Source organism: Meles meles, chromosome 6, assembly GCF_922984935.1.
Source record: "Meles meles chromosome 6, mMelMel3.1 paternal haplotype, whole genome shotgun sequence".
NCBI lineage: Eukaryota > Metazoa > Chordata > Mammalia > Carnivora > Mustelidae > Meles > Meles meles.
Window position 1 is genome coordinate 73078114 of NC_060071.1, and position 27130 is coordinate 73105243.

The window sequence follows — 27130 nt, forward strand, 5'->3', positions numbered from 1 at the left end:
GGTCACAGATCCTTTCATTACCTTAACAACTATAGTAATGCCCATGAGAGAGCTAGCAACTTCCCAACAGATTACCTAGAGGATTTGTAAGACACAGTGTGGAGAATGTATATATTCTCATTCTGGCAGAATATAACATAAAGAACAAAATTTTTAATGTGTGGTCAAAATATAAGTCTACACTGAATGTATGTGGAAAAGATATTTAATTGTAAAATAGAAAAGTAGGCCAGAGTACAGTTTTAAGGGTAATTGCTTCTTTACACAGATAGGTAATCTAGAAGGGTTTTGGGGTTAAACATTTTCATAAAGCAATAAGACATTAAAAAATAAAGCAAGAAAAAAGAGCTTGAAGTTATGTTTTACAAAAAAGAATGAACAGTATGTCAGAGTTTAATGTCCATACATTGTGGAATTCAACAATATTGTGATGACAGCAAGTCACAGCACAGACATACAGCTTTTACAGAGAAAAGTAAAAGTTATGTTAGACATACCTAGCATCACTGTAGTACAAAAAGTTCTTGTTCTACATACAAAAGCATTTTTTTTCCATAAGAATAATTTCCTGGGGGAAAATGAGTCCATGAAATATTTCAGAAACCCATATGCTCTGAGTATTCCAAAAACATTATCTTAAAATCCAGTGCCTTAAAGTGCTTTCATGTGGAAATCATGATGGAAGGCACAGAATACAGTTTCACGTCCCCACTATGAAATTTTCAAAAAAGCATAGATTTTTGCAGTTTGCAAATCCAAGTTACCTTGTAAGCTGCTCCTTCTAAGAACATTGTCATCCCAATAAAACCAGCTTCTAGCTTACTTAACTTTCAATGACCTACAGAATAAAAGGATTTTTTCCCCTAGTTCACTTTCATCATCTTTGTGGGAAAAACACCTATGCAAGTGATGCATTTTGAAATTATAAAACATGCAGAATATATACAAACATAAAGTTTAAAAAATATTTGCTTCATATACATGTAAATCTACTTGGGTATAGCTGAAATTGAACAAATATAAAAATTTGCTTTCTAAAAAATGTTTTCAGAGAATCTGAGACAACTTAAAGCTGTACAAAGATTTCCTGGGAGAAATCTTCTCTTCATATAGAAGTTTATACCTACAGGAGTAATTCCAGCATCAGTCCACCACATAATTTTTACATAACATTTGGTCTAATCGACAACGATCACCCTTAAAACTGTTCTGTTTCTGAGAAATTAAGGTTCATACTAAAATCAAAAAGAATTCACAAAAACAGTGGCTTATTGTGTTTTTGGATCTCTTCAACAATCTTTATAACTCATCTGGAACCGTAAAAAAACAAAAACTATTTACAGAATTCAGTTTTAAATACATTTCACAACTTCTAAAGTAGAGTTTTATGTTACAAGGATTCAGAGCGCATGGCTTAAGTCCAATAGTCAATCCGTAGTCTCCTCTGTTATCCTGGCTTCCTGTGACTGCGCCTTGTGGTGTACAGTTCAAGACTGTGTTCTTTCTTAACCAAAAGTAAATTCAAACTACATGTTCGTAGTTAATTAAACAGCTTCTTTATTAGTCTGAAGACGAGTCATCGCTTCTAATTTTTGTCTGTAGGCCTCTGCTTCCTGTTCTTTCTTTAGAAGCTGCTGTCGATATTTTTGTGCTTCTCGATTTGCTTCATCCAGCTGTTTCTGAAGAGCTTCTCTCTCCTAATAAAAAAAAAGCTTTTTTCAATGTTTGCATGAATACATGATTAACACACATAAGCACGCATCCTTCAAACTGAAAAATCTGTGGGAGCTAGACGTAGCCACCTATTGATATTTCCAAGATGTCCTGCCTTGTCAACTAATTCATTAATAATTAAAGCCCCAAATTTTGTGCTCCACGCTCTGACAAAGATTAGTTTCTGACCTCAAGAAAGTATTCCCTAATTAAAAGTAGGATTAACATAATGAACCCAGATTGTCATACATTTAAAAGTAGAGGTCCACAAAGACCAGTGAAGAGCTTTAAGAGAGAAATATACCTCTTCACATCTTTGTGATTTTTTTATGTAAAGGCATACCAAACTATAGAAGTTAGTACTTATTGAGCACTCATTATGTAACTAAACAAGGTGATGTCCAATAACAAGCCTGTAAGACAGAGATTATGCCCATTTTACAGATGAGGAAAACAATGCTCAGAGATGATATAGCCTTTTCACAGTAACACAGTTGGGTTTATGAGATTCTAATATTACTGCTTTTAATACTATCTTCCTCTCTGGTAACAAGTTAGATTCCTCATCTGTGGAACAAAGAATGTTTGTTTAGATTAATATTTCCTAAATTATCCCATTTTACAAACCAATAAAATACTAATTTCTCTACTGTGGAATTCACTAAATTATACAAATATAAAATATATGTATTAAATTCCTCAATAAACTGAGAGCTAAACACAAATCTAGTCCAATGAAAATGATACCTTTTCTCCTCTTCACTCTGTCCCTACTCAGCTAGCTGCCTAAGGGAAAACACTTCAAAGTCTCCTTTCTCATACCTCTAGTATGCACACGGACAAAAGTTCAACACGCACAGGCTCAACCTCATTACAGAGGCCCAGGACCTTTTAGGGGGATGAGGGCTCAGGGTAGGAGGGCTATGAATGATCATAAGAAATGCCAGGGTTGAGGTGCCTGGGTGAGCCACCAATTAAGGGTAATATTAACTAATTAATTGGATTATTTTAAGCATTAACTGAGATAATAGATGAAAAGCATATCTGCACATCACCTAAAAACATAGCAGGTATTTAATAAAATTTATCAACTATTTATTGAGTGCCTACTATGTGGCAGGCAATGTACTTCTTATTAATTTCTGATTAAGAATGTGAGCCAAGGGGCGCCTGGGTGGCTCAGTGGGTTAAAGCCTCTGCCTTCGGCTCAGGTCATGATCCCAGGGTCCTAGGATTGAGCCCCACATTGGGCTCTTTGCTCAGTGGGGAGCCTGCTTCCTCCTCTCCTCTCTCTGCCTGCCTCTCTGCCTACTTGCGATCTCTGTCAAATAAATAAAATACTTAAAAAAAAAAAAAAAAAAGGGAAATGCCAGGGTCACACTGGACAAGACACTTGACTAGATGGAACTGAAGGTGCGGGTCAGGAACCTACTGGGGAAAAGGACAGTTTGAGGGTCTCTTCCTCTACTTTCTTGACTCCTGTCCATTGTGAACACCAAAAGATTTCCTCCCCTTCACTATTGACATGGTCTCCAAGGAGGAGCAAGTGTAAGACTCCTTCCTTCCTTCGATTCCATTCCCTTCCCCATACCGGGAATGAAGCTAAATCCATTCTGTATTTTTCCCGAGTCCACCAAATGTGGGAATGATTGATCAAATAAGTAGTCTCCAAATCTTCCATTTACACAAAATGTACAAGAAACATATGTGCCCTTCATCTCCAATTTAAGAAATAACCATGCCTTACCCTGCTACCATTTTCTTATCCCCTTCTTACCCTTTCTCCAGGCAAGATGGCAAAGTAGAAACAAGTCAGAAAAGACAACAACCAAGAGACGAGCCTCAGGTAATAATCAACACCACTACCTTGGCAGTGAAGTCTGGAGAATTTAGAGCACGCCAATAGAAAGAACGGGAGAAGGGGCTGCGTCTCCAGGAGCTAGGCAACCACCTCTGGCAGGAGCACTCATGGCCGCACATAAGTGTTTTAAAACTTTGCATGTGTTAAGAAATAAGATCCTTTGATAACGCAAGTTTTGAATTTGGTAGAAAATACTGGAATACACTCTCTAACTCTAAGGCATCTCCTTGTAGTAGCTCTTCATTAACATTAGAAACAGCAATGATTCATACTCAGCAGATGAAAGCAAACTGAGTGAGGTAGTCTAACAGTAAATACAGTTTATTTTCCTTATAGCATATTTTTATTTCAGTTAGAGTATATCTTCCTATAAATGAAAAGATAGCTACCCTTTGCCCACCAGGCCAAATAAAAGATTCATATTACACTGCCATTTCTTGACTGTATCTGTAAACCTGAAAGATAAGTATACTTATCTAAGTATACTTAGTCCTCCAGACTGAAAGCACACTTAACATTATTAAAGTTTTGTTGTTGTTGTTTTTTTAAGTGTTTCCATTTTTTACTTCTCAAGAATGTAGGTGTTTGGGGAAAGAATCTTCTTGCCATCTCACTTTTCAAAGCAAATAAAAATCTCTAAAAAGTGAAAATATCACTTCTTATTTTACTCAGAGATCCTTTGTTTACAAATTTATTTGTTAAATGTTTACTGAACATATATTATATACAGACATTTCCTTAACATAAACAGTAGTTTGGTTGTTTCACACGTGAATAGTCCAACAGACTGACAATTGAGGATTTATATTTAAATAGAAATACCAATCCTATAGCTTTGACCTTTTCTAATAAAAGCACAGTAAAAAGGACTTTGACATTTGTAAATAAACATACCTTCACCTAATAATATGTAATACTAAAATATTTTTCCTTTAACAGTCTAACACTTAAGAATTCCAAAAAAGTAAATTCTGACGATAATCATGATTTGGTAGCAACTGAGAAGATATATTTATCTTACACCACAACTCCAAACCCAAGCAATGGAATAACAGGGCAAGGGAAGACTTGAGTTTGCTTTTTTTTTTTTAAAGCGTTTATTTATTTGACAGACAGGGATCACAAGTAGGCAGAGAGGCAGGCAGAGAAGGGTGGGGGGGGAGGCAGGCTCCCTGCTGAGCAGAGAGCCCGATGTGGGACGCGATCCCAGGATCCTGAGATCATGACCTGAGCCGAAGGCAGCGGCTTAACCCACTTAACCCACTGAGCCACCCAGGCGCCCCAATTGGTTTGCTTTTTTATCTTCAAACAAAATTCTTGAATTTGGCTTCAGCTGGTAGCAATTCTCTCGAAACAGTGATATCATTTTTAATTTTCTAGTATTCAAATTTATTTTTACCTTAGCTATTATAAGGCAAAACATCAGTATAGTGGTTCATGTTTTACCATACTTCTCTATAAATTTTGGAAGATAATAAAAGCAACTAACAATAAGCACTCATAAATTCTACTCCTTTACATGTGTTCTCATTTAAACTTTACAAAAGTCTGATAATATAGGTGCTGTTATTTCTTCCCTGTTACTGATGGGGAAACCAAGATTTAAAAGGTTAAATATTTAAACCTGACCAAGATAACACAATCAGAAAATTATAAAACATATCCATATTCTTAACCATTAAATATTTGTTTAAAAAGAGAGAAATTGGGGGCGCCTGGGTGGCTCAGTGAGTTAAAGCCTCTGCCTTCAGCTCAGGTCATGATCCCAGCATCCTGGGATCGAGCCCTGCATCGGGCTCTCTGCTTGGCAAGGAGCCTGCTTCCTCCTCTCTCTCTGCCTGCTTCTCTGCCTATTTGTGATCTCTGTCTATCAAATAAATAAATAAAAAATCTTTAAAAAATAAAAGAGAGAGAGAGAGAGAAATTGGGGCACCTGTGTGGCTCAGTCAATTACGCATCTTCCTTCAGCTTGGGTCATGATCCCAGGGTCCCAGGATTCAGCCCCACATTGGGCTCCATGCTCAGCCAGGAGTCTGCTTCTCCCTCTGCCCCTCCCCCCACCACTTGTGTTTTCTGTCAAAAACAAAATCTTTAAAAAGAGAGAAAAACTGGGCAGAGTGTGTGAGCTATTTCTTTGTGTATAAACATCAATTTTCCAAGTGCCAGGGCCAAATATGATCCTGTGTTTATAAGTAAAGTTTTACTGAAATAAGGCATGCATACTCATTTTCAAAGTGTTAATGGCTACTTTCCCACTACAATGGCAAAATCAGTAGAGAAGCACAGACCGGTCAGCCCACAACACCAAAAGTATTTGCTACCTGGCCCTTTGCCTACTCCAGCCCTGAAGAAAAAAACTTATCTAAAAGAGATAGGAGGGGCACCTGGATAGCTCAATCTGTTAAACGTCTGCCTTTGGCTCAGGTTGTGATCCTGGAGTCCTGGGATCCAACCCTGAGTAGGGCTTCCTGCTCAGAGAGGAGTCTGCTTCTCCCTCTCCCTCTACTCCTCCCCCAGCTCATGCTTGCGCGCTCTCTCGCGCTCTCTCTCTCTCGCTCACGGTCACTCTCAAATGAATAAAAACCTTTTAAAAAAAAAAAAAGGAGTACAGAAAATTTTCAACTCTGATAGATCAAAAGAATATCAATAAAAGGAAAATAGATTGAAAAAAACTGCATCAAATCAAACACTGTGAAGTTTACAGGAAACAATTTTTTAAAAGAACACTAATCCATCACTGGTTAGAAGACACAAATATTTCATTAAAAATAAACTTGCTAAGGAGGGCACATATTCATGGAGCACTGGGTGTGGTGCATAAACAATGAATCTTGAAACACTTAAAAAATAAAATAAAATTTAAAAAATAAATAAAGTTGCGAACAAACATAGCAAAGAAAAGGTAAAGGTATTTCTTGAATTCACACAAGTAACAGAAAAAAATCTGTTACTCCTAATACACTAATTGTATTTTTTCCCTCCCACATTACAAAAGAATTCACTGATTCCATATATAGCACACTGCTTCCAAAAATATCTTTAATGCAGTAATATCAAGGGGGTGATATGATATACATTATTGCAATTTGGTGTCTTATTCATACCTCCCCTTTGAAAAACAAATCTATTTCATTTCCTATATTGTTACAACGCAGATATAAAAGCTGAAGCATTTATAATACATTTTCTACAATTTAAACCAATTTTTGTAGAGATTATTAATAAACCTCTCCAATGTTAGTCGGGAAACTGTAAATATAAATTCTTAACACTTGACTTATAAACACTCTCTTTGGTAGTTGTAGACACACACATGCAGAGAAAACTCAAACATGTCAGATTCTGAATAATGAGTTTATTCTTTAATTCCCATAGGGCAGAGTTCCTCAATCTCAACATGGATGTTTTTGGACCAGATAATTCTTAACTATGGGCGCTGTCCTGTGCATTATAGGATGTTTAGCAGCAGGCCCAGCCTCTATCCCCTATAGGTCAGGGGCATGCCCCTAGTTGTGACAACCCAAAATGTCTCCAGACATTGCCAAATGTCCCCTGGAATCAAAAATGCCCCAGCTGAGAATCACTGCCTGCAAGAAACTTTTTTTTTTTTTAAATGCAATTTCTTTTTTTTTTTTTTTTTTTTTTAATATTTTATTTATTTGACAGAGAGAAATCACAAGTAGGCAGAGAGGCAGGCAGGGAGAGAGGAGGAAGCAGGCTCCCTGCGGAGCAGAGAGCCCGATGCGGGGCTCGATCCCAGGACCCTGGGATCATGACCTGAGCCGAAGGCAGAGGCTTAATCCACTGAGCCACCCAGGCGCCCCTCTTTTTTTTTTTTTTAAGATTTTATTTATTTATTTGACAGACAGAGATCACAAGTAGGCAGAGAGGCAGACGGAGAGAGAGGAGGAAGCAGGCTCCCTGCTGAGCAGAGAGCCTGATGTGGGGCTCAATTCCAGGACCCTGGGATCATGACCCGAGCCAAAGGCAGAGGCTTTAAGCCACTGAGCCACCCAGGCGCCCTGCAAGAAACTTTTTTAGTTAATGGTTAAGTTGTCACTTAGAGTAGAAAAGTCTGCCCCCAAGACAACTCCACTCGTCACCTAAGAAAATAAGTTCAAAAGCACCACTCTATGTATTATAAGGAAATGATTACCTGGTTTGATGAAAACACTGGAGGCCTCTTTTCATTCTATATCCCCAGCCCCCTCTACCATCTAGACTCATTGTAGCTTCAAGGTCTCTCTGTAAGAGCTCTAGAAAGATCATGCAATGTTGGCCTGAACATTTCTGGTGATGGAGAATGAGAGTTCCATGACCAGAAAGCTCTAATTACAAAAAACAAAACAAAACACTTCTTTAAACCAAGCTAAAACTCCATCTCCCTGAAGTTCTAGCCTTGGTTCTACTTAATTTATAAACCTCAATTCATACTTTCCTATTATCTGTAATTATTCTCCCAGGTCTCTAAAAAGACTAAGGCAGGGAAGGGGGGAGCAGTCTGACCTTTGAGGAAAACAACACTTACGGGTTATTAGGTAAATAAAGGTACAAGATGCACATTCATTGTTTTCAATATATACTTTGTTGAATTTAGTAAGCTTATGTTTAATAAAAATTCAAGTAATTTAAAAAGATTTTATTAAACAGTTAAGGCAAAAAATAAAAATAAAGCAAAGTACATGACAAAATTTTTTCACCTGATGTGCCAGAAAAGATCATCTCACATCAAAAAAAATTTTTTTAAAGATTACTAAATAACAAGTATATTGATACTGTTAATGAAAAAAATTGCTAGTCTGTAAGAACTTCTGTCTACTGAATATCATTTTAAATTTTGAAGAAACAAAACAACTTACTTCAATAATTAAAGTCATACTTTTAGCAAACATTCTGGCTAAGCCATGAATTGGATTCTTGTTAACTCAATAATATAGTCTTGGTGATTGCAGCTTAAAGATGTACCAGCATTACACTTAACACGAACTGTAGCAAAGATACATTCTAGTTGTCCTCAGTCAGAATTATGTCGCTTTTTAGTGACTTTAAAAAAAAAAAAAAGTCCTCTTTTCGATGAAACAAGACACTTAAGAATTCCTAGACGTTCACCAACATTATTATTATTTAAGATATTCAACAACATTTACTGGTTACATATATCAGGTATTATGAGTATGTGTATAATGAGTATGCTGACTTTTTAATTCTGATAAAATCTCCAAAATGCAGAAAGTTATCCAAAACTCCAATCTGAAAGAAAACTGCAATTCAGGAAGGTAAGATAACTTGCCTCAAAGCTAACAGGAGAAAGAGGTGGGATTCAAATCCAGCTCATTTAATTTCAAGTCCAATGTCCTTTATACTGCAATTGATCTTTTGAAGTTATTCAAGAAGAATTTTGTTTTCACTTTGTATGAGTTAATATCAAATTCAGGGAACACAGTTTTATTTACAGTCATGTGAGACAAAAAACTTGTGAGGCACTCTGGTCTGGTTACACTTCTAAACTAGTTTGGGAGGAAGGGAAAAAAGCTGAATCCTATCAATAGCTAATCTAAATTTAAATTCCTTCTTAAAGAACTTAATAGTGAAATAAGCAGTTATGTATGGCTTTTTAAAAAATAACCTAGTCGACAAACATCAACCTTCTTTAAAAGGATCCTCCAGCCCAAACAGGCATTTGTATTTCACTTTCGAAAGAAAAGAATGTTTTTTGTCAATATACAGTGACATTTCCTTCAGTGACTTGTGAGAACGATGCATGTAAATTTAATAGAAAATAAAGGATGGAGTGCAAGAACCAAATTCATTACAACGTTACCATGATGACAGACTTTGTTATAAACAAATTCTTCACTCATTCATTCATTCATTCAATATGTATTTATTGAGGGCTTGCTTTATGTATAAGGAAATAATTAGACAAAATAGTACTATGTACTTTCATTCTGTATCAAAACAACACTGTCAGTAATAAATATAAAAGACCAAAAATATATATATAGAAAAGCAAATTGAATTTATTTTGGATGACTGCAGCAAAACACACCGGGTAAAAGACTCCTTACTTCTATTTCTGCAGATTCCACCCGGTTTTCAATTATTTCGATACATTGTCTCTTGGCTGGTGGTTCTTCACTTATAACAGTTTCTTCAGCAATGTCAGTTGCTGGTACTGTTAATACTAAAATTTAAAAAAAAGTGTACGTTACTTCATTTCATAAAACTAGTTGTTAACATTGTTGATGCAACTCATCTAAAATAAAGATGTCCCAAAATAATAATTTAAACGCATTAATTTTCTTTTTATGAGGATATCCATATTTGTCTTCAGGGTGCATTTTTAAAGAATACTATTTATTTTTAAAGTACCTATTTTTAAAAAAATTTTACAGATGACATATTCACTATATGGCTAAAAAACCAATTAGCGTAATAGAGAATCACATTTATTGGTTTCTTATTGTTCTTGTGTTAATTTATATAAAAACAAACATGAACATACATTTTCATTTTTATGTCTTCTACAAAAGGCAGCATACATACAATAGAGACACTGTTCTCCCTCCACTTTCTTCCCTCCATGTACCGAAGGAATCTTCCATCAGCACATACAGTGCTCGCTCTCATTTATCCACATAACAGTCCACTGCATGGACACGCCATTATGAACACAGTCTGTGTATAACCTTTGCTTGTTTTTCTTTTGGCTTGTTGGACTTTGTCCCCTAATTTTTAGTATTTCTTCATATCCTTGCTCTACATAGCAAGCAGTATGGACCATAGAAATGACTGTGAGAGCTGGAACCATGCAAAGCAATTTTAATAATCAATGGGGAAAATTATAATTGTGTAATAGCCTTTAAAGCTTTTTATCAAAATATTAAAAATTCTATCAGTTATAAATATAAGCAGAAATGAAAAAAAGTAAAATTTTTAGTACACTGGAATTTAAAACATTAGTGATCTTGAGAATTAAAGTCTTTTATTTCCTTTAACTCATACTACATTACACTTATAAATTAACCCAAAAAGAATTGAGAACCTTGTATCTGCTTCATTGGACTGTCTGCATAGTCTATATATAAATTCATATGTCAATTACACATTTTTTAATTACAGAGGCTTTAAAAGTTTATCTTAATATTCATTAAGTGCCTCTCATTGCTCTTCTTTCCCAGAATTTTCCTTATTCTTCTTCTTCCCTTCTCCATCCACTAAGATAACTTCAGAATCTGTTTGACTTGTTACAGGAAAAAAAAAACCTGTTAGTCTCTGTTATGGGCTGAATTGTGTCCTCCTCAAAATTCAAATACTTCAGTCCTAACCCCCAGTACTTCACAATGTGACTGTTTTTGGAGATTGGGCCTTTAAAGAGGTAAATAAGGTAAAATGAGGTCATGTGGGTGGGCCCTAATCCAGTATGACTGTTGTCATTTTAGAAGGAGAGATTAAGACAAAGACAACACAAACTGAGGGACATCCACATAAGGACACAGTGAGAAGGCAGCCATCTGCAAGCCAAGGAAGGAGAAAGCCTCAGAAGAAACCAAATTTGCCAACACCTTATCTTAGAGTTCAAACCTCCAGCACTGTGAGAAGATACATTTCTGTTGAGCTGTTCAGTCTGTGGTATTTTGGTGTGGCAGCCCTAGAAAACTAAAACATTTTTTTTTCTATATCATATTACATTCATAAATTAACTCAGGGAGAACGGAGATCTTTATGAGAGTGAAGCTTCTCAACCAGAAACATGACATTTCTTTCCATTTGTTCGTGGGATGAGAGTAGTCTGTCTGTGTAACAGTCAGGTATTAGAAACATTATATCTGCTTTTACAAACTATGAAAGTTTTCTTATTTCTATAAAATTAGATCAGTTCTTTGAAGCTTTGTGAAAGCATCTGGGCCTGACCCAAATTTTGGACTAGCCATCAGCAGATTTCTGCAGAATGGAAGAGAATGGCCTCTTAGGCTTCACAGGTCAAGGGGCTCCTCTTCTGCTACAGAGACAGACTTTTTCCCTGAGACCGGGTCGTCCTATAGCGCCATACCTCCTCTGTCACTCTAAACCAAACCTCTAGCTCTAGCCCCTCCCTCCCCCAATTCCTTCATAGCCACGAAGGGACACAGTCTCTGCAATCCTAATCATTTTCTAAAAGGTTATGCAGGTGCACACACTTTTTTTTGTTGGGGTGGGGGTCCTGGGTACCTGGCAATGCTTGCTCAGATAGGAATTTTCTGCACCTTCTCTTTCTGCTTCCTCCAGCATTCACACCCTAGTCTACCTCAGCCCTGCTTACAGCATCTCCTGCGTAGCCTGGGCCCTGTCTTGCTGAGTGTGTATTTATTGCAAATTTCTGAGCTCAATCTCTTCTCTTTTCTTGATGCACCACTGTGGGTTTTCATGAAGGTTCTCTTGCCCTGATGCTAATGGACTTAGTTGGTTTGCGCAGCACTTAAAATATGGAATTTTATGGTTTTCTCAGCCTTTTGTTTAATCTACCTCACTACTTCCAGTGGTTTCCAAGAGGGAAAAAAAAAGGGAACGTTATCAACAAAGCTGCTAATTGTGGCTACCACATTCCTACTACAAGTCCTAAGCCCAACTTCTTTGTAAGGAGCCTTTTCTAACATCGTACTTTTAAAAGACTATATGATATCTGAATTGCAATAAATGGCATAAGGATTACTGTCCAAAGCAGATTCCGAATTGTTTACTTAAGCTCATTTTCCAACCAAAATACTTTGGAGCCAATTCTTCTTACCACCTAGTATATACTCAGAGACAGCAAGTTCATTTCAATATTAATCCAAGCAAATAAAATTAGCCAATCACATCTGTTGCAAAAGGTTACAAAAATATAATTTAAGGCATAAATAAATACTTCGAGAAACACCACAATTTCCCAAGCATTGAGAATCAACTGAAACTTTATGCACATGCCTACTACCAACCTTGTTGTCCATCTGGCATGGTCACAATGATGGGCTGACCTATTCCGCTGGTCGGAATGGAGTGCAAATTTCCAAGCTGAATTCCATCTGTGACTATTGTGATGACTTGCTGACCCCCTGAGCTAACTACTTGCTGAATGGCACCATCCACAGATTCTGCTGTAACTACCTCCTCCGTAGCCACTACTGGAAAAGAAATATATATGTAAAAATCAGTGAACATGTAGAAAAGTATGACTAGAAGTTTATTTTTGCTTTGCTGCTTTTGTTTTCCCTGCTTATTTTTTTGTGACACAGAAAAGCTACTACATGGTTTTTATTAAAGTCACTCTGCAGTGGTGCTGTACATATCTATGTAAACCATCACCTACAAGTCCCACAATTTACAATTAAGTGAGTTCTGGCTATGCATGTATATATTTAAAAAACAGTATCTCTTTTTAGTTATACGAGATACAGAAATTATAAAACCACCCAAGGTCACAGATATAACAAGAGTTACATCTGCTTAAGAAAATTCTGTAATCCAAAAAGAGAATTTTGTATGTGGTTATACTCCATTTATATTTACATGAGTAGATACGCATTTCCATATCTGATGAAACAAGAAAATCTGTATTTTTCAAGTAAGCAGAATAAACAATTTTCCCTTTTTGGAGTTGCCTTGACAGTAAGTGACACACAGATCGAGTACTCTGTGATAGTGAATAATACAATATATTAACATTTATTTAAATAAAATCCAAAACTATGTTCTTAATATTTTGTGAGAGGCTCAGAGAGGATTCTGGCAGCTGAAAACAGCACCCCTGCCTTTGCATGGGTAAAGAAATCACAGTTTAATGCTGCCAAAATCCTCTCCCACAAGCAATCCTAGGCCCAACTACTGCTCCCGAAAGACAAATATACAGCAACATTCATAGCAGCTTTACTCATGATAGTAAAAGACTTGAAAACAACCAGATATCCATCAAAAGGAGGATGGATAAACAGACTATGGTAGATTCATACAGTGGAATACAACAAAGCAATTAAAACTAAATATAAAACATGGATAAATCTGACAAAAACCATGCTGAGTGATATAAGTCAGATACAAAATATATACTCTACTCTTCCCACTTATGAACTAAGCAGTGATTATACAGGAGTAGTCACACTGACATAATTCATTATACTCTATACTTACTAGCCGTGCATTTTTCTGTATGCATATTACACTTCAACAAAGAAAATGGACTCCAAAGGAATAATTATGGGTATTAAAGAGGGCACGTGATGTGATGGGCACTGGGTGTTATACACACCTAATGAATCACTGAATGCTACATCGAAAACTAATGATCTACTATATGTTGGCTAACTGAACTTAATTTTTTAAAAAAAGGAAAGAAAACAGAATAATGATAATAATGGATTATAGCACAATGAATCTTTAAAAATCCATTTGCCCAGGATAATACTTCATGAAAAAGGACAGAAAGGGGGGAAGAGGAAAGATCTTGATAGAAGAATGACTTCTAATTAACAAAACGAGAAAAATTATCATTATAACCCCCAATGTAATAATCAATTCAAATAAGGGTCACCAAGAGGTGTTAAAACCACTGAAATGTTTCAAAGAACAAGATATTCATATATTCTCAAAGTATCACACCAAAGATTAGTAGGGGAAAGGTACCTATAAGGACCTGGCAGTGACCACTCTCACTAACCAGTCATGATCAGGATGTTCTGACAAGTGCCTCCTGATGTGATGCAACGGGACATTACACAACATCACTTGTGTTCTTCCTGAAAAATGTCTGGCCTGCATCTAATTATTACTAAACAAACGGATCCAGAATGAAATGTCTGTGCACACAACGGGCACAGACTCAGTGTCAAAAAGAACAATGGAAGTGGTAGGGGCTGCCCTAGGCTGGCAGAGACCAAAGAGACACAACCAAATACAATGCATGAACTTTGGATCCTGGGTGAAAAACAAACATTTTCTAAAGGATATTTGGGGGCTAACTGGGGAAACCTGAATGTGGACCACATGTCAGATACTGTTACTAAATTAATGTTGATGTTTTTAGGAAATACAGTGAGTCACGAATATGTAACGGGCTGTCCTTGTTCCTGGGAGATATATGCTGAAGTATTTAAGGGTGAGGTGTCATGATATCTGCCCACCTGCAGATAACTGGGGATAATAAAAGTGCACCCGTGTGTGCATGCAGGTGTGGCAAGTTTTAACAGGTGGTGAGGACAGGTGAAAGGTATAGATAAAGTTCATCCTCCAATTTTTCTATGGGCTTGAAAACTGTCAATCTAAAAAAAAGTTTTAATATAACATTTAATACATACAATTCTGAAAAATAATTATAAGTAATTGTACAAAATAAAGAACAATTCAATATAATTCTGAAAAAAGAAATCACATAAAAACTGTTTCTAAATAATACGGGTTTTTTTCATGGATTATTTGAGGGAACACTTTACGAAAAGCTTAATTAAATAAAACCATTTTCTCCTGAGCCCTGTTACCTACCATTCAGACGTACAGGTGCTCTGAAACAAGCTAAATGGCTACCAACTGCCAGCAGAACATCATAGGTATTAGTGAGCTCCTTTTTTAAAAAAAAAACAAGTATGGGTACCCTAGTTTTCAAAGATGTATTCCTGGTATAGCCACAGACCTGGCTGCAACCCTGTGATTCTGGAATTTGTAGTAACTAAGGGTCACAGTACAAACTGCAGAACAGAATACTGAAAATACAAAACACCTTTATGTTTAGAGTTCTCTCATTTTTGTTTCTCTTAAACTATAATTGGGCTTTATCACCAAGCACTTAAGAAAAATTTCAGGAAGGTAATTATAAAATGAAACGTAGGACATAAAACAGTAATATATTCAACAGAACTACTACTAAGGTTTCAAACACATTAGTTATTGCTTTGATTTTTTATTAAAAATATCCATATGAAAAAGAAATGTTCAGTCTGGTTGAATGCTAAACTACAAGTAGTAAGTACTTTAAAACATAATCATACATAAGAGATTTCTGAGATCACACACAATCAAGGCACAACTCAAGAACTTTCATCTTTGCACTATTCTCGACGACTGTCATTAAAATAATAGAATTCCTCCCTTTCATCTAAAAAGTTTTCTTTTTAAGTTGTGCTATAGGAAGGAATTTGAGAAAAAATTATAGGGAAACCAATTATGTAGGAAGACAAAGTGTCCCTCAGAAATCCTTAGAACAACCCAAAAGTGAAATGTTGAAACATGTAAGAATAAAAGAGAAAAAATAAAAACCTTAGAGATGCCTGGGTGGTTAAGCCTCTGCCTTCAGCTCAGGTTATGATCTTAGGGTCCTGGGATCGAGCCCCACATCCCTCTCTGCTCAGCAGGGAGCCTGCTTCCCCTCTCTCTCTCTGCCAGCCTCTCTATCTACTTGTGATCTCTGTCTGTCAAATCAATAAATAAAATCTTAAAAAAAAACTTTTAAAAAGACTTATTTAAAATACACACACACACACACACACACACACACGCCCTGCTTCCCCCAGATAAAATAAATAAATAAATAAGTGTAATATTCATTGATCTAAATCAAAAGTTAGATTGTAATATATAAAGAAAGCCTAGATAGCCTGTATCATCACTGAAAATATCGGAGATCTCTTGTTGAACAAGACTTAAATACAATGTCACAGAATTCAAATAACACAGAGAAAAAACCTGTCTTTAAGATGATCTGAGGACTGAAAATTCTACATATAAATGTTCCAATGTGAGAAACTGTTCACTGAAAACATTTCAAAGGTATTGGGCATACAACTGAACCTGAAATTAAAAACAAAGACGCAAAACCAACACAACCTTATCAAGTCCAGGAACTTATCCCTTAAAGACAATTCACTTTTACTGTTCTATTTTAGGAACAGCGGAAAAACAATGTGCAGAGGGGACCTGATTCAAATTTCACTATTAGGAGAAAGGAGGGAAACAGCTACCAGATGCATTACTCTTCTGGAGAAACACCATATGAACAATTAACAGAAGTTGTTCTAAAGATAAAAAGGAAGGATGGTCACAGATGTCTATTTAATCAAGAGATTATATAGCTGGGCCACAAAAAAGAATAAGGCTAAGCAAAACAAAATCAATATAGGACTTCAGGCTAGAGCCATAAAATAGCGTTTTATGAAAGAATTTACTTTAAAAGGACCAGACAAACTACACTGCGGATGTAAGGCCTACATCTAATCAATTACAACTTCCAATTCTACAAAAACAAGTCTCAAATCTTGTCACTTCTTGTCTCTTTGCCAAATCCTAATCCATGCCACCACTATCTCTTCCCAGCTGACTGCATTAAGAGTCCTAACTGAATGCCCTTTCAGAGCCTGCCTACATAATCATTTTCAAAGTCCTTCATACCTTACCTTCAACCACCATGAGTTACTCTCCCACTCAGTGGGCTTAGCCACATGGGCCTCTGAAGTGCCCTGAAAGGGACAAGCTTCTCCTAACCTCAAAAGCTTTACAAGTGTCCCTCTTCCTCAAATGTTCTTCCTCCAGTGTTTGCTCTACTAATTCCTACTTCATCTTTTAAAATATCTCTTCCTCTAGGAAGTTTCTCTGAGCCACCAGACTAGGTGAAAATCCTGCCTTCTTTACAGGTAGAACTGATCACAGTTATTTACCTAGATAACTGCTGGACATCCTGTTCTACCCAAAGATCACATGTTTGACAAGGGCTGGGACTGAATCTGATTGTTCACTATTTTCTCTCTGGCACCAAGCAGAGTAACCAGGTCATGAGAGACACTCAACAAAAATCTGTTCAGTGCATGAATAAATAATTTTTCTCCATATAAATGAATAGCTGTTTACAAATGTGTAAGTGGAAATTTTAGCACAACAGCCCTGAGTTATTTATTTAACCCAAAACATGATCTATCCTTCCAAGAACTCTTGTTTGCACATTTTTGTTTTGTTTTGAAGCAAAAAGAAAGGGAGTAAGAGTGTGAGTTTCCTGGAGTTTTGATTTTTCAAAGAGAGAATACCTGTAACAGAGGCAGCGATAAGCTTTGGTAGAAAGAGGTAATGTAACCGCCTCTGTTCATTAATAAAGAGTATACCACTACATGGCTGTGATTTTCCTCATGAAGAAAAAAAGCAGCTGCAATCTCCCAAAGAATTTTTTTTTTTTTAACTTTTTTTTGTATCTTCATTTTGGAGTAACTTCCAAAATGGAATCAACTGGAATGAGTTCTCATCCATCTAAATCCCTACAATCCCACCCATTAAAGGACAAGGGAACAATACATTTATTTCAGCAGACTGCTTCAACAGACACACCTCAGGAGGAAAGGTAAGAATAGTGATGCTTTTGTTTGGTAGAAGACAAAATGATAATCACATAAATAGTTATTCCTATCACAAACCAAATTATAAACATTGTAGAAGAGACCAGTCCACAAATCACCAAGAAACTACAATATATTAACAGTGGTCACAGTCACATAACTTGGGAATCAATCAGACCTTGAGCACAAAATTCTGTTCACCATTTAATGGTTATGCTACTTTGGGAAAAATTATTTAAACTCATACATCTCAGCTCTTCATCACATATAAAATGAGAGTCCTACTAAGGGCGCCCGGGTGGCTCAGTGGGTTAAAGCCTCTGCCTTCGGCTGAGGTCATGATCCCAGGGTCCTGGGATCGAGTCCCAGGTCAGGCTCTCTACTCAGTGGGGAGCCTGTTTCCCTCTTCCTCTCTCTCTGCCTGTCTCTCTGCCTACTTGTGATCTCTGTCAAATAAATAAATAAAATCTTTAAAAAAAACGAGAGTACTACTTTACTTCCCAGATCCTAACTAGGATGTCCTTGAAAAAATATATGTAAATATTTTCTAAAATCAGGATGAGCCTGACAATTGATGTTAAGAGAAACTGAAGAGCCATGAAGCAGAGAAATAATTAGTGTGAACATGTGGAAATTGAGCTGTGAGAAGATATTTTCTTGTCTGATTACACACCTCAGCTGACTTATTTACACTGGTGACAATGTACTCACCTGAACTTTAACTTAATTTAAGCTCTTAAAATATCTTGAAAAAGGTTCCACTATGACGTAGCAGTGAAATGAAAAATTACTGCGCTCACAAAAGATTGAAAATCACATGCGATAAAAGTCAACTGAAATTCTTAATCTCTCAGACTAAACCATATATAACATTTTCAAAAGTAGAAGTCAGAGAAGTTGGTATGACTAATTCATGGAGCCAAACATCTAAATGTCAAAATTTCAGCTGACCTTCAAGAAAAGTTGCTTAATTTTCAGAGATACATCCTTTAATTAAAGACAAAAAATTAGAAAGTTTACCAAAATAGAAACCAATAAAATTAATTTTCTTTGCTATGCTTATGCAATGACAAAGATGCTAAACAGATCCAGGCGCAGGTTATAAAAGCGCAAATCCAATATGATGCTGCACATAACTGCTAACAGCCAACAGTGATTCTGAAAAATCTGACAACTCCCAAATACAAGGGCTTAGATTCCAAAATGGATTGTGATGCTAAAGAAGCTGGAGAATAGATAAAATGTTTATTATCACTAGTTAGTATAGAAAGCAGTGAGAGAGAGAGAGAGAGAGAGAAAGAAGAGAAAAATAGGTACATTTTTCTCCCTGAAAAAAACCACGTCTTTCAATCAGTAGCACCTTAAAGAGTCAAATCCAGTAATATAGATCTTCAAGCTTTTTGGTGAGGACTCAGATTGTAAGTAAAACATTTACTACAGGGCACAGCACACAAGTAAGCACTCAAATGATCTGTTGTCGTTACTGCTATTATTGGGCACAATTTGAAAAAAACCACAAATTTAAATAATGTGTGACAATAAATTATTCTTTTATAAGCACTTTTAAAAGCCAAATATAATGGCCTAAACTATGGTAAGAATAATAATTTTATGAAGTTTTTTAAATTCCCTAATTAAAAAGACATTTACTTACATAATAATTACAGCAGGAACTATTTTGCTTACGTGTCAAAGTAAAACCTGGTCTAAACCAGCTATTGATACTGTTTTCATCATTCACCATCAGGTCATCCTTTAATGGTGATGCGGGCATGCTACTTCCTAGTTCTGTCAGCACATAAGATTCTATATCATTCTAATAGAACTGACAAAAATTAAAAGTTATGAAAAAAGCAAGTTCATATACATATATATCTACTTTATATAAAAAGTCACAGACTAGTGAAAACAAAGCCACTGGGTATAGAGACATGCTTTTCTGTAAACCACACAAGGTTGTTTTTAATCTTAATCAGATTTTAATTAATTGACAAGTTTTGACATTCTTATATGTTTATTAAAAAAAAAAAAATTTGGAAGGGGAGGCGAACCATAAGAGACCATGGACTCTGAAAAACAACCTGAGGGTTTTGAAGGGGCGGGGGTGGGAGGTTGGGGGAACAGGTGGTGGGTAATAGGGAGGGCACGTTTTGCATGGAGCACTGGGTGTTGTGCAAAAACAATGAATACTGTTACGCTGAAAAAATAAATAAAATGGTAAAAAAAAAAAAAATGCAGATTTTCAGCTTTCCATGAAAGACAGAATCTGGCAACACCGCCCATAGGACCATAATCGGCTAGAGCTAAATAGCAGATGCCCCCCTGCTCCAGGCTCCTGTCTTCAGAAGGCCATCATCGGAAATCTGCTCACATTAGCCTTTTATATTACCTTCCTAGCCTTTGCAAATATTTGAGTCTCCAACTTTTAACATGCACATTGCCTTGTTTCTCTAACCTGGCGTTTCTGCAGAGTTAGACAGCGGAGCAGACGCTTCAGCTAGGGCAGCTAATGTAGCTAATACTGACGTAGATGAGTTTCCAAACTGAACTGCAGATACACCGGTTTCATCTGTGACAAAAGAGAAGACAGATTTATATTTTAAAGGAGCTTAAACTAATGCACTTTTCTGATGCTCTGTTTTACTTTATTCAACTCTTAAATGAAGCTTGGATCATCGTTTTGTGAAAAACAGGCTTGGATAGCATTACTTTTTGGAAGACGATATTGCAGTAAATTTTGCAATATCACCTTTCTTCAAATTCTCGTGTCTCCTAAAAACTGGGTTTTGCCGATACCAAAGAAAACCAAGGTGATGCATATACTCTTACCCTCATTCTCCAACACTTCTTTCTTACAAGGAGGATACCTACTAAAGCATAAAGTCCCAAGAGCTATCCTATATGCATCTCAATACCTGTTGCCTTGGATGAATTTTCTGAAGATACCAGACCTGTTAGGTTCACCACCCCTCCAGGTCCGATGATAAACTGTGGTGTGGCGGCGTGTATCGTCACGGTGTCCGGACTCTCCGGGTTTGTGTTGATTTGGTTCTGCATAGCAATCTAGGGCACAAATCAACATGGCATTTTCAGAATTACAACTGGAACATATAGCACAGATTTGCAATGTAGTGCAAACATAAACATACAGGAAATTCTAAAACTTAAGAAGAATCATATAAAACAAACGGAAATCTTTGTATATGGTCTACTAAGAGTGCAGTGGTAAATCACAGAGAGGAATTTACATCTTAATTCCCCTGTTAGGTAAAAAGCAGCAAAATCCCAGGAGAAGAGAAAAGGATACCTGGAAGGCTTTTTATAGAGCACAGTTGAAAGATTTTGCTGCCCTATGGCTACAGAAATCAAATTACTTAAATATTTCCTCTATTATATTCAGCAATATATATATCACTATACATATAATGCATGTCCTTCCTAATTAACTGTTTTCAATCTTCAACACTGGCCCCGAATTATACACTTAAGAATGAAAGAACTACAAAAGGCATCACAATAATCATTTTCCTGGACATGTAAAATATTTTAAGTAACTAGCTGAAATTCAATAGAGTCAGATGGTCTTAACTAAGGGTTCTACTGGGATGGAGAACAAGAAGACAGGCAAGAGGCAGTGAGTAAAGATAATTTATATCGAAGTTGTATAGCTGAAGAAAAGAGAAACAGTATTGGCTATTAGAAAAACTTGCTCCGGGGGGTCCAGGTGGTGCAGTCAATTAAGCATCTGACTCTTGGTTTCAACTCAGGTCATGATCTCAGGGTTGTGAGACTGAGCCCTGTGTGGGGCTCCATGCTAAGTGCAGAGTCTGCTTAAGACTCTTTCTCCCTTTCCATCTGCCCCTCCCTTCAATAATTAAATAAATTAAAAAAAAAAAAAAAAAGAGAGAGAGACATGCCCAAAAGCCATAAATAACTATGCTTCCAGATTTTTTTTGAGGATGATTAAAAATAAAAGAAACCAATCAAAGTGATAGAGACTATGTCACTCAGGGGACAGTATTATAGCTACTAAAGGAAAATTTTCGTGGAAGTCTAACAGACTTAGAAAAACCATACTATATCCAAATATGCAACAAAAATAATAGAATAAAATGTTCAGAAGGTAAATTTAGGAACTTAAAAACACAGAAAGTAATCACCTTATCTAATCTTCTAATGTTACATATAAAGACTATGGTCTTACAATCAGAAAAATGAGTAGTAAATGAACAAAGAGGAAATAAAAGAGGAAAAATAACTGTCCAAAATAACCAAGTCCAAAATGAAAGCCAAAAGTCTCTGTCACAAGACAGAGATCCTTTTATTTTCTCAAATTAAAATGTTACCTGCAATATCTCTGCCAAATCTTCATTCCCATTATCTATTGAAATATCAAATGCAGTTTTACAAAATTTACTTTGCGTGTGTACATCAGCACCATATTTGATTAAAAGTTCCACCACTTCCTGATGATTGTGTTCTGTGGCCCAATGTAGAGCTGTCATCTTCAACATGTCCTTTGCATTAACATCAGCACCATGCTATAAAAATATTGAAAAATAAGAGATTTCTAAAATACAAAATACAAAGAATTTCTAATACAAAAATACCAGCCATTATGCTTTAAAGCAAGAATCTGCTATCAACATGATCAGCTCTCTATTTTTTGTGTTGAATAATCTGTACGAATCTCCACACATGTCACTTAATCAGCCTTCTATCATACTAACTTTCCTAACTGTTTACTTTCTAATTTCTTAGGAGTGTAGCAAAGATTTTTTCAGTTACCAAGCTATGAGCACCAGGAGATAGAATGGAGTAAGAAGTGAAGAAAAGCTAAAGTGCCTAGGTGGCTTGGTCAGTTAAGCATCGGACTCTTGATCTCTGCTCAGGGCATGATCTCAGGGTCCTGTTTTCAAGCCTTGCATCAGGCTCTGTGCAGAGTGTGAAGCCTGCGTGAAATTCTCTCTCTCTCTCCCTCTGCCTCTACCCCCCATTCGCTCATGTGCATGCTCTCTCTCTCTCAAAAAAAAAAAAAAAAAAAGTGAAGGAAACCAATAAGCATTCTTCCAGAACGCTTTAATTCTAGTTCCTTATTTATATAAAAATATCCTTTGCTTTCAAAACCAATACAATATAAATAATCTAAAGGGAGATATCAGGGATGCACTGTCCAATATGGCAGCCACTGGACACATGTGGTTATTAAGCACTTGAAATACAGCTAGTCCCAACAAAGATGTACTATATATAAACATATACTGAAATTCAAAGGCTTAACACCAAAAAAAGATGTAACATAGCTCATTAATAATTTTTATATTGATTTCATGTTGAAATGATAATATTTTGTACACATGAGGTTAAATAAATTATAAATATTAAAATTAGTTTTTACTTTTTTTAATGTAGCTAATAGAAAATCTAGAATCACATGTGATTCACATTTGTGGCTGACATTGTATGTCTTTTGGATAGGCTGATCTAAAGGCCAGAATAAAAATCCTTATTTGTATTACTGTCTGTTAATCATTCAAGCCTTGTATTTCCTTCCATAAGCATTTTAACTGTGTCCAGTAAGACAAAGCTGTAGACCCTCATATAAAGGAAACCAAAGTCTAAGAAATCAGCTGTCTGTCTGACTTAACTAAGAACACACTTAGAAGTTCTTTTTCTCCCACAAAGGAAAACTTGAAGATAATTTTCATTTGATGGGCTTATACACACACAAAACTAGACAGTCAATAAAAGTAGTTCCTTTCTCCCTCTTATAAAACCATAAATCCTTTGCGTGCTTACTTTCAAAAACTGAATGCAAAAAGAGAACACATACCTTAAGCAAAACCTCTACTATGCTGGCATGGCCCTCAGAAGCTGCCATATGTAATGGCGTTCGGTCCACTTTGGTTCTTGCATCCCTACTTACACCAGCTCGGAGTAGTACTTCTGTGGTGGAATAATGCCCATACTGTGCTGCCAGATGAAGTGGAGAGGTTCCCAGCTACCCCACAAGAAAAAAATAAATCCACATTTATAATCATTTCTAACATACTCCCTTTACTACCCTCTACATTTTCTTTTTACATAGTAAAAAGATTATCTGCTTCATAATAACTCAAAACTCAAGAAAATAACATATGCTTATATTCTCCTCATAGAAACTTTCAAGACCTTCAAGAACTTGTTCAAGAACAAATACACTTCTCAGTGAGAAAGCAAAGTCAGTATTTTATTTAATTCAATCTTGCTTCCTTATTTTTTAACAGATAAATAGCCTGAATAAAGTTAATTTAATCAGGAATTAGAGATAATCAAGGTTTGAGAAATCTGAGCACTGCATGTTTTCCTCAGATCAATCACACAAAACTTCTTTTCATCTACGAAATTCATATCAAATAAATGTAATAGTGTAGATTTTTCATTACACTGTTTTGTAGGAATTAAAGCAATTCAATATCTTTTTAAGAAGTTTATATAGTCATTTTTCAAGGGAAAAATCTGATCTGAGGTACACCTGCCCAAGTGAGTCAGGAGAGAACCAAAACAGAACCCAGTTTTTTCCCTGAAACTGCTTTCATGTGGTATCGTCATTACATTAACACTACATTCACAATATGCAAGGGAAGTTCTAAAATGTAAGTGAAGAACCTTATCAGAGGCATATAGTTTAACAGGTGGAAATCAGAATTAAGTTACATGCATTTAGAGGCATAAAAAGTCCCTATAACTCTGATTATCAAGGCACCGATGTTCCAAAGATAGTTCACTAGATGGGGAGTCTGGGTGGCACAGTTGGTTAAGTGGTTGAGCATCCAACTCTTGGTTTTGGCTCAGGTCATGACCTTGAGGTTGTGAGCCCTGTATCAGGCTCCATGCTCAGCACAGAATCTGCTTAAAATTCTTCCCCCTTGCCCTTTCCCCCTGCTCTGCTCCTCCCCATGTTCACGCAGTAATCTCTCTCTCTAAAATAAACAGAATCTTAAAAAAAAAATTGTTCACTAGAACATGAAATTTGCTAAGACCACTACTTTAATAATAACAACTAAGGTTTTTGTTAAAGCACTTTCCATGGCAACCACTATTCTAAGACCTTTAAGCATACTATATCTCATTTACTCTCCTCTTAAAGTACTATTACTATCCTCATTTGATAGTAAAGAATGTAAGGCACTAAAAGGTTACTATTTTGCCTGAAGCCACACATCAAATAAGAGTCGTAATACAAAGCCAGGCATGTGCTTTCAATACAAGGTGAAAATGGAAATCACTTACCCTGGAAATAACTATTTTAATACTATTAAAAACCTTGGATTATTAAAAATTATTTTTATTAACATATAATGTATTATTTGCCCCAGAGGTACAGGTCTGTGAATCGCCAAGTTTACATATTTCACAGCACTCACCATAACACATACCCTCCCCAATGTCCATAATCTAACCACCCTATCCCTACCTCCCAACCCCCTAGCCACCCTCAGTTTGTTTTGTGAGATTAAGAGTCTCTTAAGGTTTGTCACTCTCAAAAACCTTATATTTTTAATGGAAGGTCATTCTAGCAGACAAAAGATTTCTGAACAATCATTTCTCCATGCTTTATCAGATTTTCCTATAAAAGACCTTTCTATACTCTTAAATTCCAATATTTAATGAAGTCTCTCAACAGCCCATTGGGCAACCATGAGTTTTGCTCAGTAAAATATTAGGGTTTACTTGTGTTTTTTTCTTCTTGAGAACTAACCATTTTGGTTGATGATACAAAACACACACATACACATAGTTTTAAAGAAAAAAATTGGGCAAACACTCATGAAAACACAGTCACGGTCTAAAAATAAAACACTGCCAGCAATTTAAAATTTGCCCACATGCCACTTCCTAATCACAAACCCCTCTCTCAGCCCCTGAGGTAATTACTATTCTGAATTTTGTAGTAAAAGTTGTTTTACTTTGCTTTGGTTTTGTTTTTTACCACTTATATATCCCTAAATAATATACTTTGGGTTTTACTTGCTTTCAACTTTATTTAAATCATCATATTGCATGTATTTCTCTGTGACTTGCCTTCTTTTGTTTAACATTATACTCATAAGATTCATACCATGTTGGTGAATATAAGTATAGTTTACCAATTTTCTCTGTTCTATAAAATTCTATTGAATAAATAAATCACAATTAATTAACCAATCTGATGAACAGTTTCCAGTTTTTTTTGTTATTACAAATAATGCTAACACTAAATACAGTCTTGTACATGTCTCAAGCATATGAGCCAAGAGTTTCTTTGGAGAATATTCTTTTAAATTCAACGGCTACATCACAAGTCATATATATGCATGTTTAAATTTACTAGGTACTGCCAAAGTGTACTCCAAAATGTTTACACCAATTTACAACCATCCTCACCAACGTTTGATACTGCTAGAATTTGTTTGGTTAATCTGGTAGATAAGCAATAGTATTTCATGATTTCACTTTGTATTTGTCCAACGATTAATGAGTATCTTTTCACATTTACTGGTCATTTGAACTTTCTCTTTGGTTAAGTAAAGTTGATAAAGTCATTTGCCCCGTCTTCTTTGACTTTTTATTGCTGTGATGGCAATTTCTTATGTATTACAGATACTAATCCTTCAAACAGATACTAATCCTCTACTATGGAGATCTTTTTGTCTTGATATACTACAGTATCACTACGATGTGTCTAGATATGGACCTCTTTAAATGATCCTCCTGGAGATTAGTTTGGGCTACTTGATTCTGAGCTGCAATCTTTTATCAGTTCCGGAAAAACATCTTTTATGTCTTAAAATTATTTCCCTATTCTCACTTTCCATATTAGATATGTTACATTTTCTCACACTAGCTTTCATGACTCCTGAGATCTTAAATTTTCTACCTGTTTTTCTCTATAATGCTTTCTGGATTTTTTTCCCATATCTTTCAGTTCACTAATTTTCTCTTTAGCTATTCCTAATCTGCTTAAAACTTTATCTAAAATCCTTGTCAGTCTGCTTCTGTTGTTAGTTGTTTCAGTGGGTTATTGTCCAAGTTGTCTTGTGTCCTTGTGCATTTAGTTACTTCTGACTGTTCGTTTTCCTTGGAATTTCATTTGTGGATACTGGGATGAATGTAGGTTCCCCCAGAAAGAATATTAATTTGCTTCTGCCAGGACCCTGGGGTAATCCTAAATCCAAAGATCCCCTGAAATTCAATTTTTGGTGTACAGTTC

The 27130-nt window shown here is 36.0% G+C and overlaps 1 protein-coding gene across 3 annotated transcripts in view; it reads right to left on the minus strand.

The window, feature by feature from the left end:
• Positions 1 to 200: 200 nt before the first annotated feature.
• The window catches only part of GABPB1 (GA binding protein transcription factor subunit beta 1), a 68190-nt gene continuing 41260 nt past the window's right edge, over positions 201 to 27130 (minus strand). For 2 of the 3 annotated variants that reach the window (XM_046008423.1, XM_046008424.1), the window contains exons 3-9: positions 23732 to 23899; positions 22245 to 22439; positions 20814 to 20961; positions 20354 to 20467; positions 12532 to 12717; positions 9643 to 9758; positions 201 to 1697 (exon numbers count right to left, since the gene is read on the minus strand). In XM_046008423.1, the coding sequence (XP_045864379.1) occupies positions 1545 to 1697; positions 9643 to 9758; positions 12532 to 12717; positions 20354 to 20467; positions 20814 to 20961; positions 22245 to 22439; positions 23732 to 23899 (1080 nt within the window). In that variant the 3' untranslated portion in view covers positions 201 to 1544. The remainder of the gene's footprint in view (positions 1698 to 9642; positions 9759 to 12531; positions 12718 to 20353; positions 20468 to 20813; positions 20962 to 22244; positions 22440 to 23731; positions 23900 to 27130) is intronic. The other variant, XM_046008425.1, reaches the window with a different exon arrangement.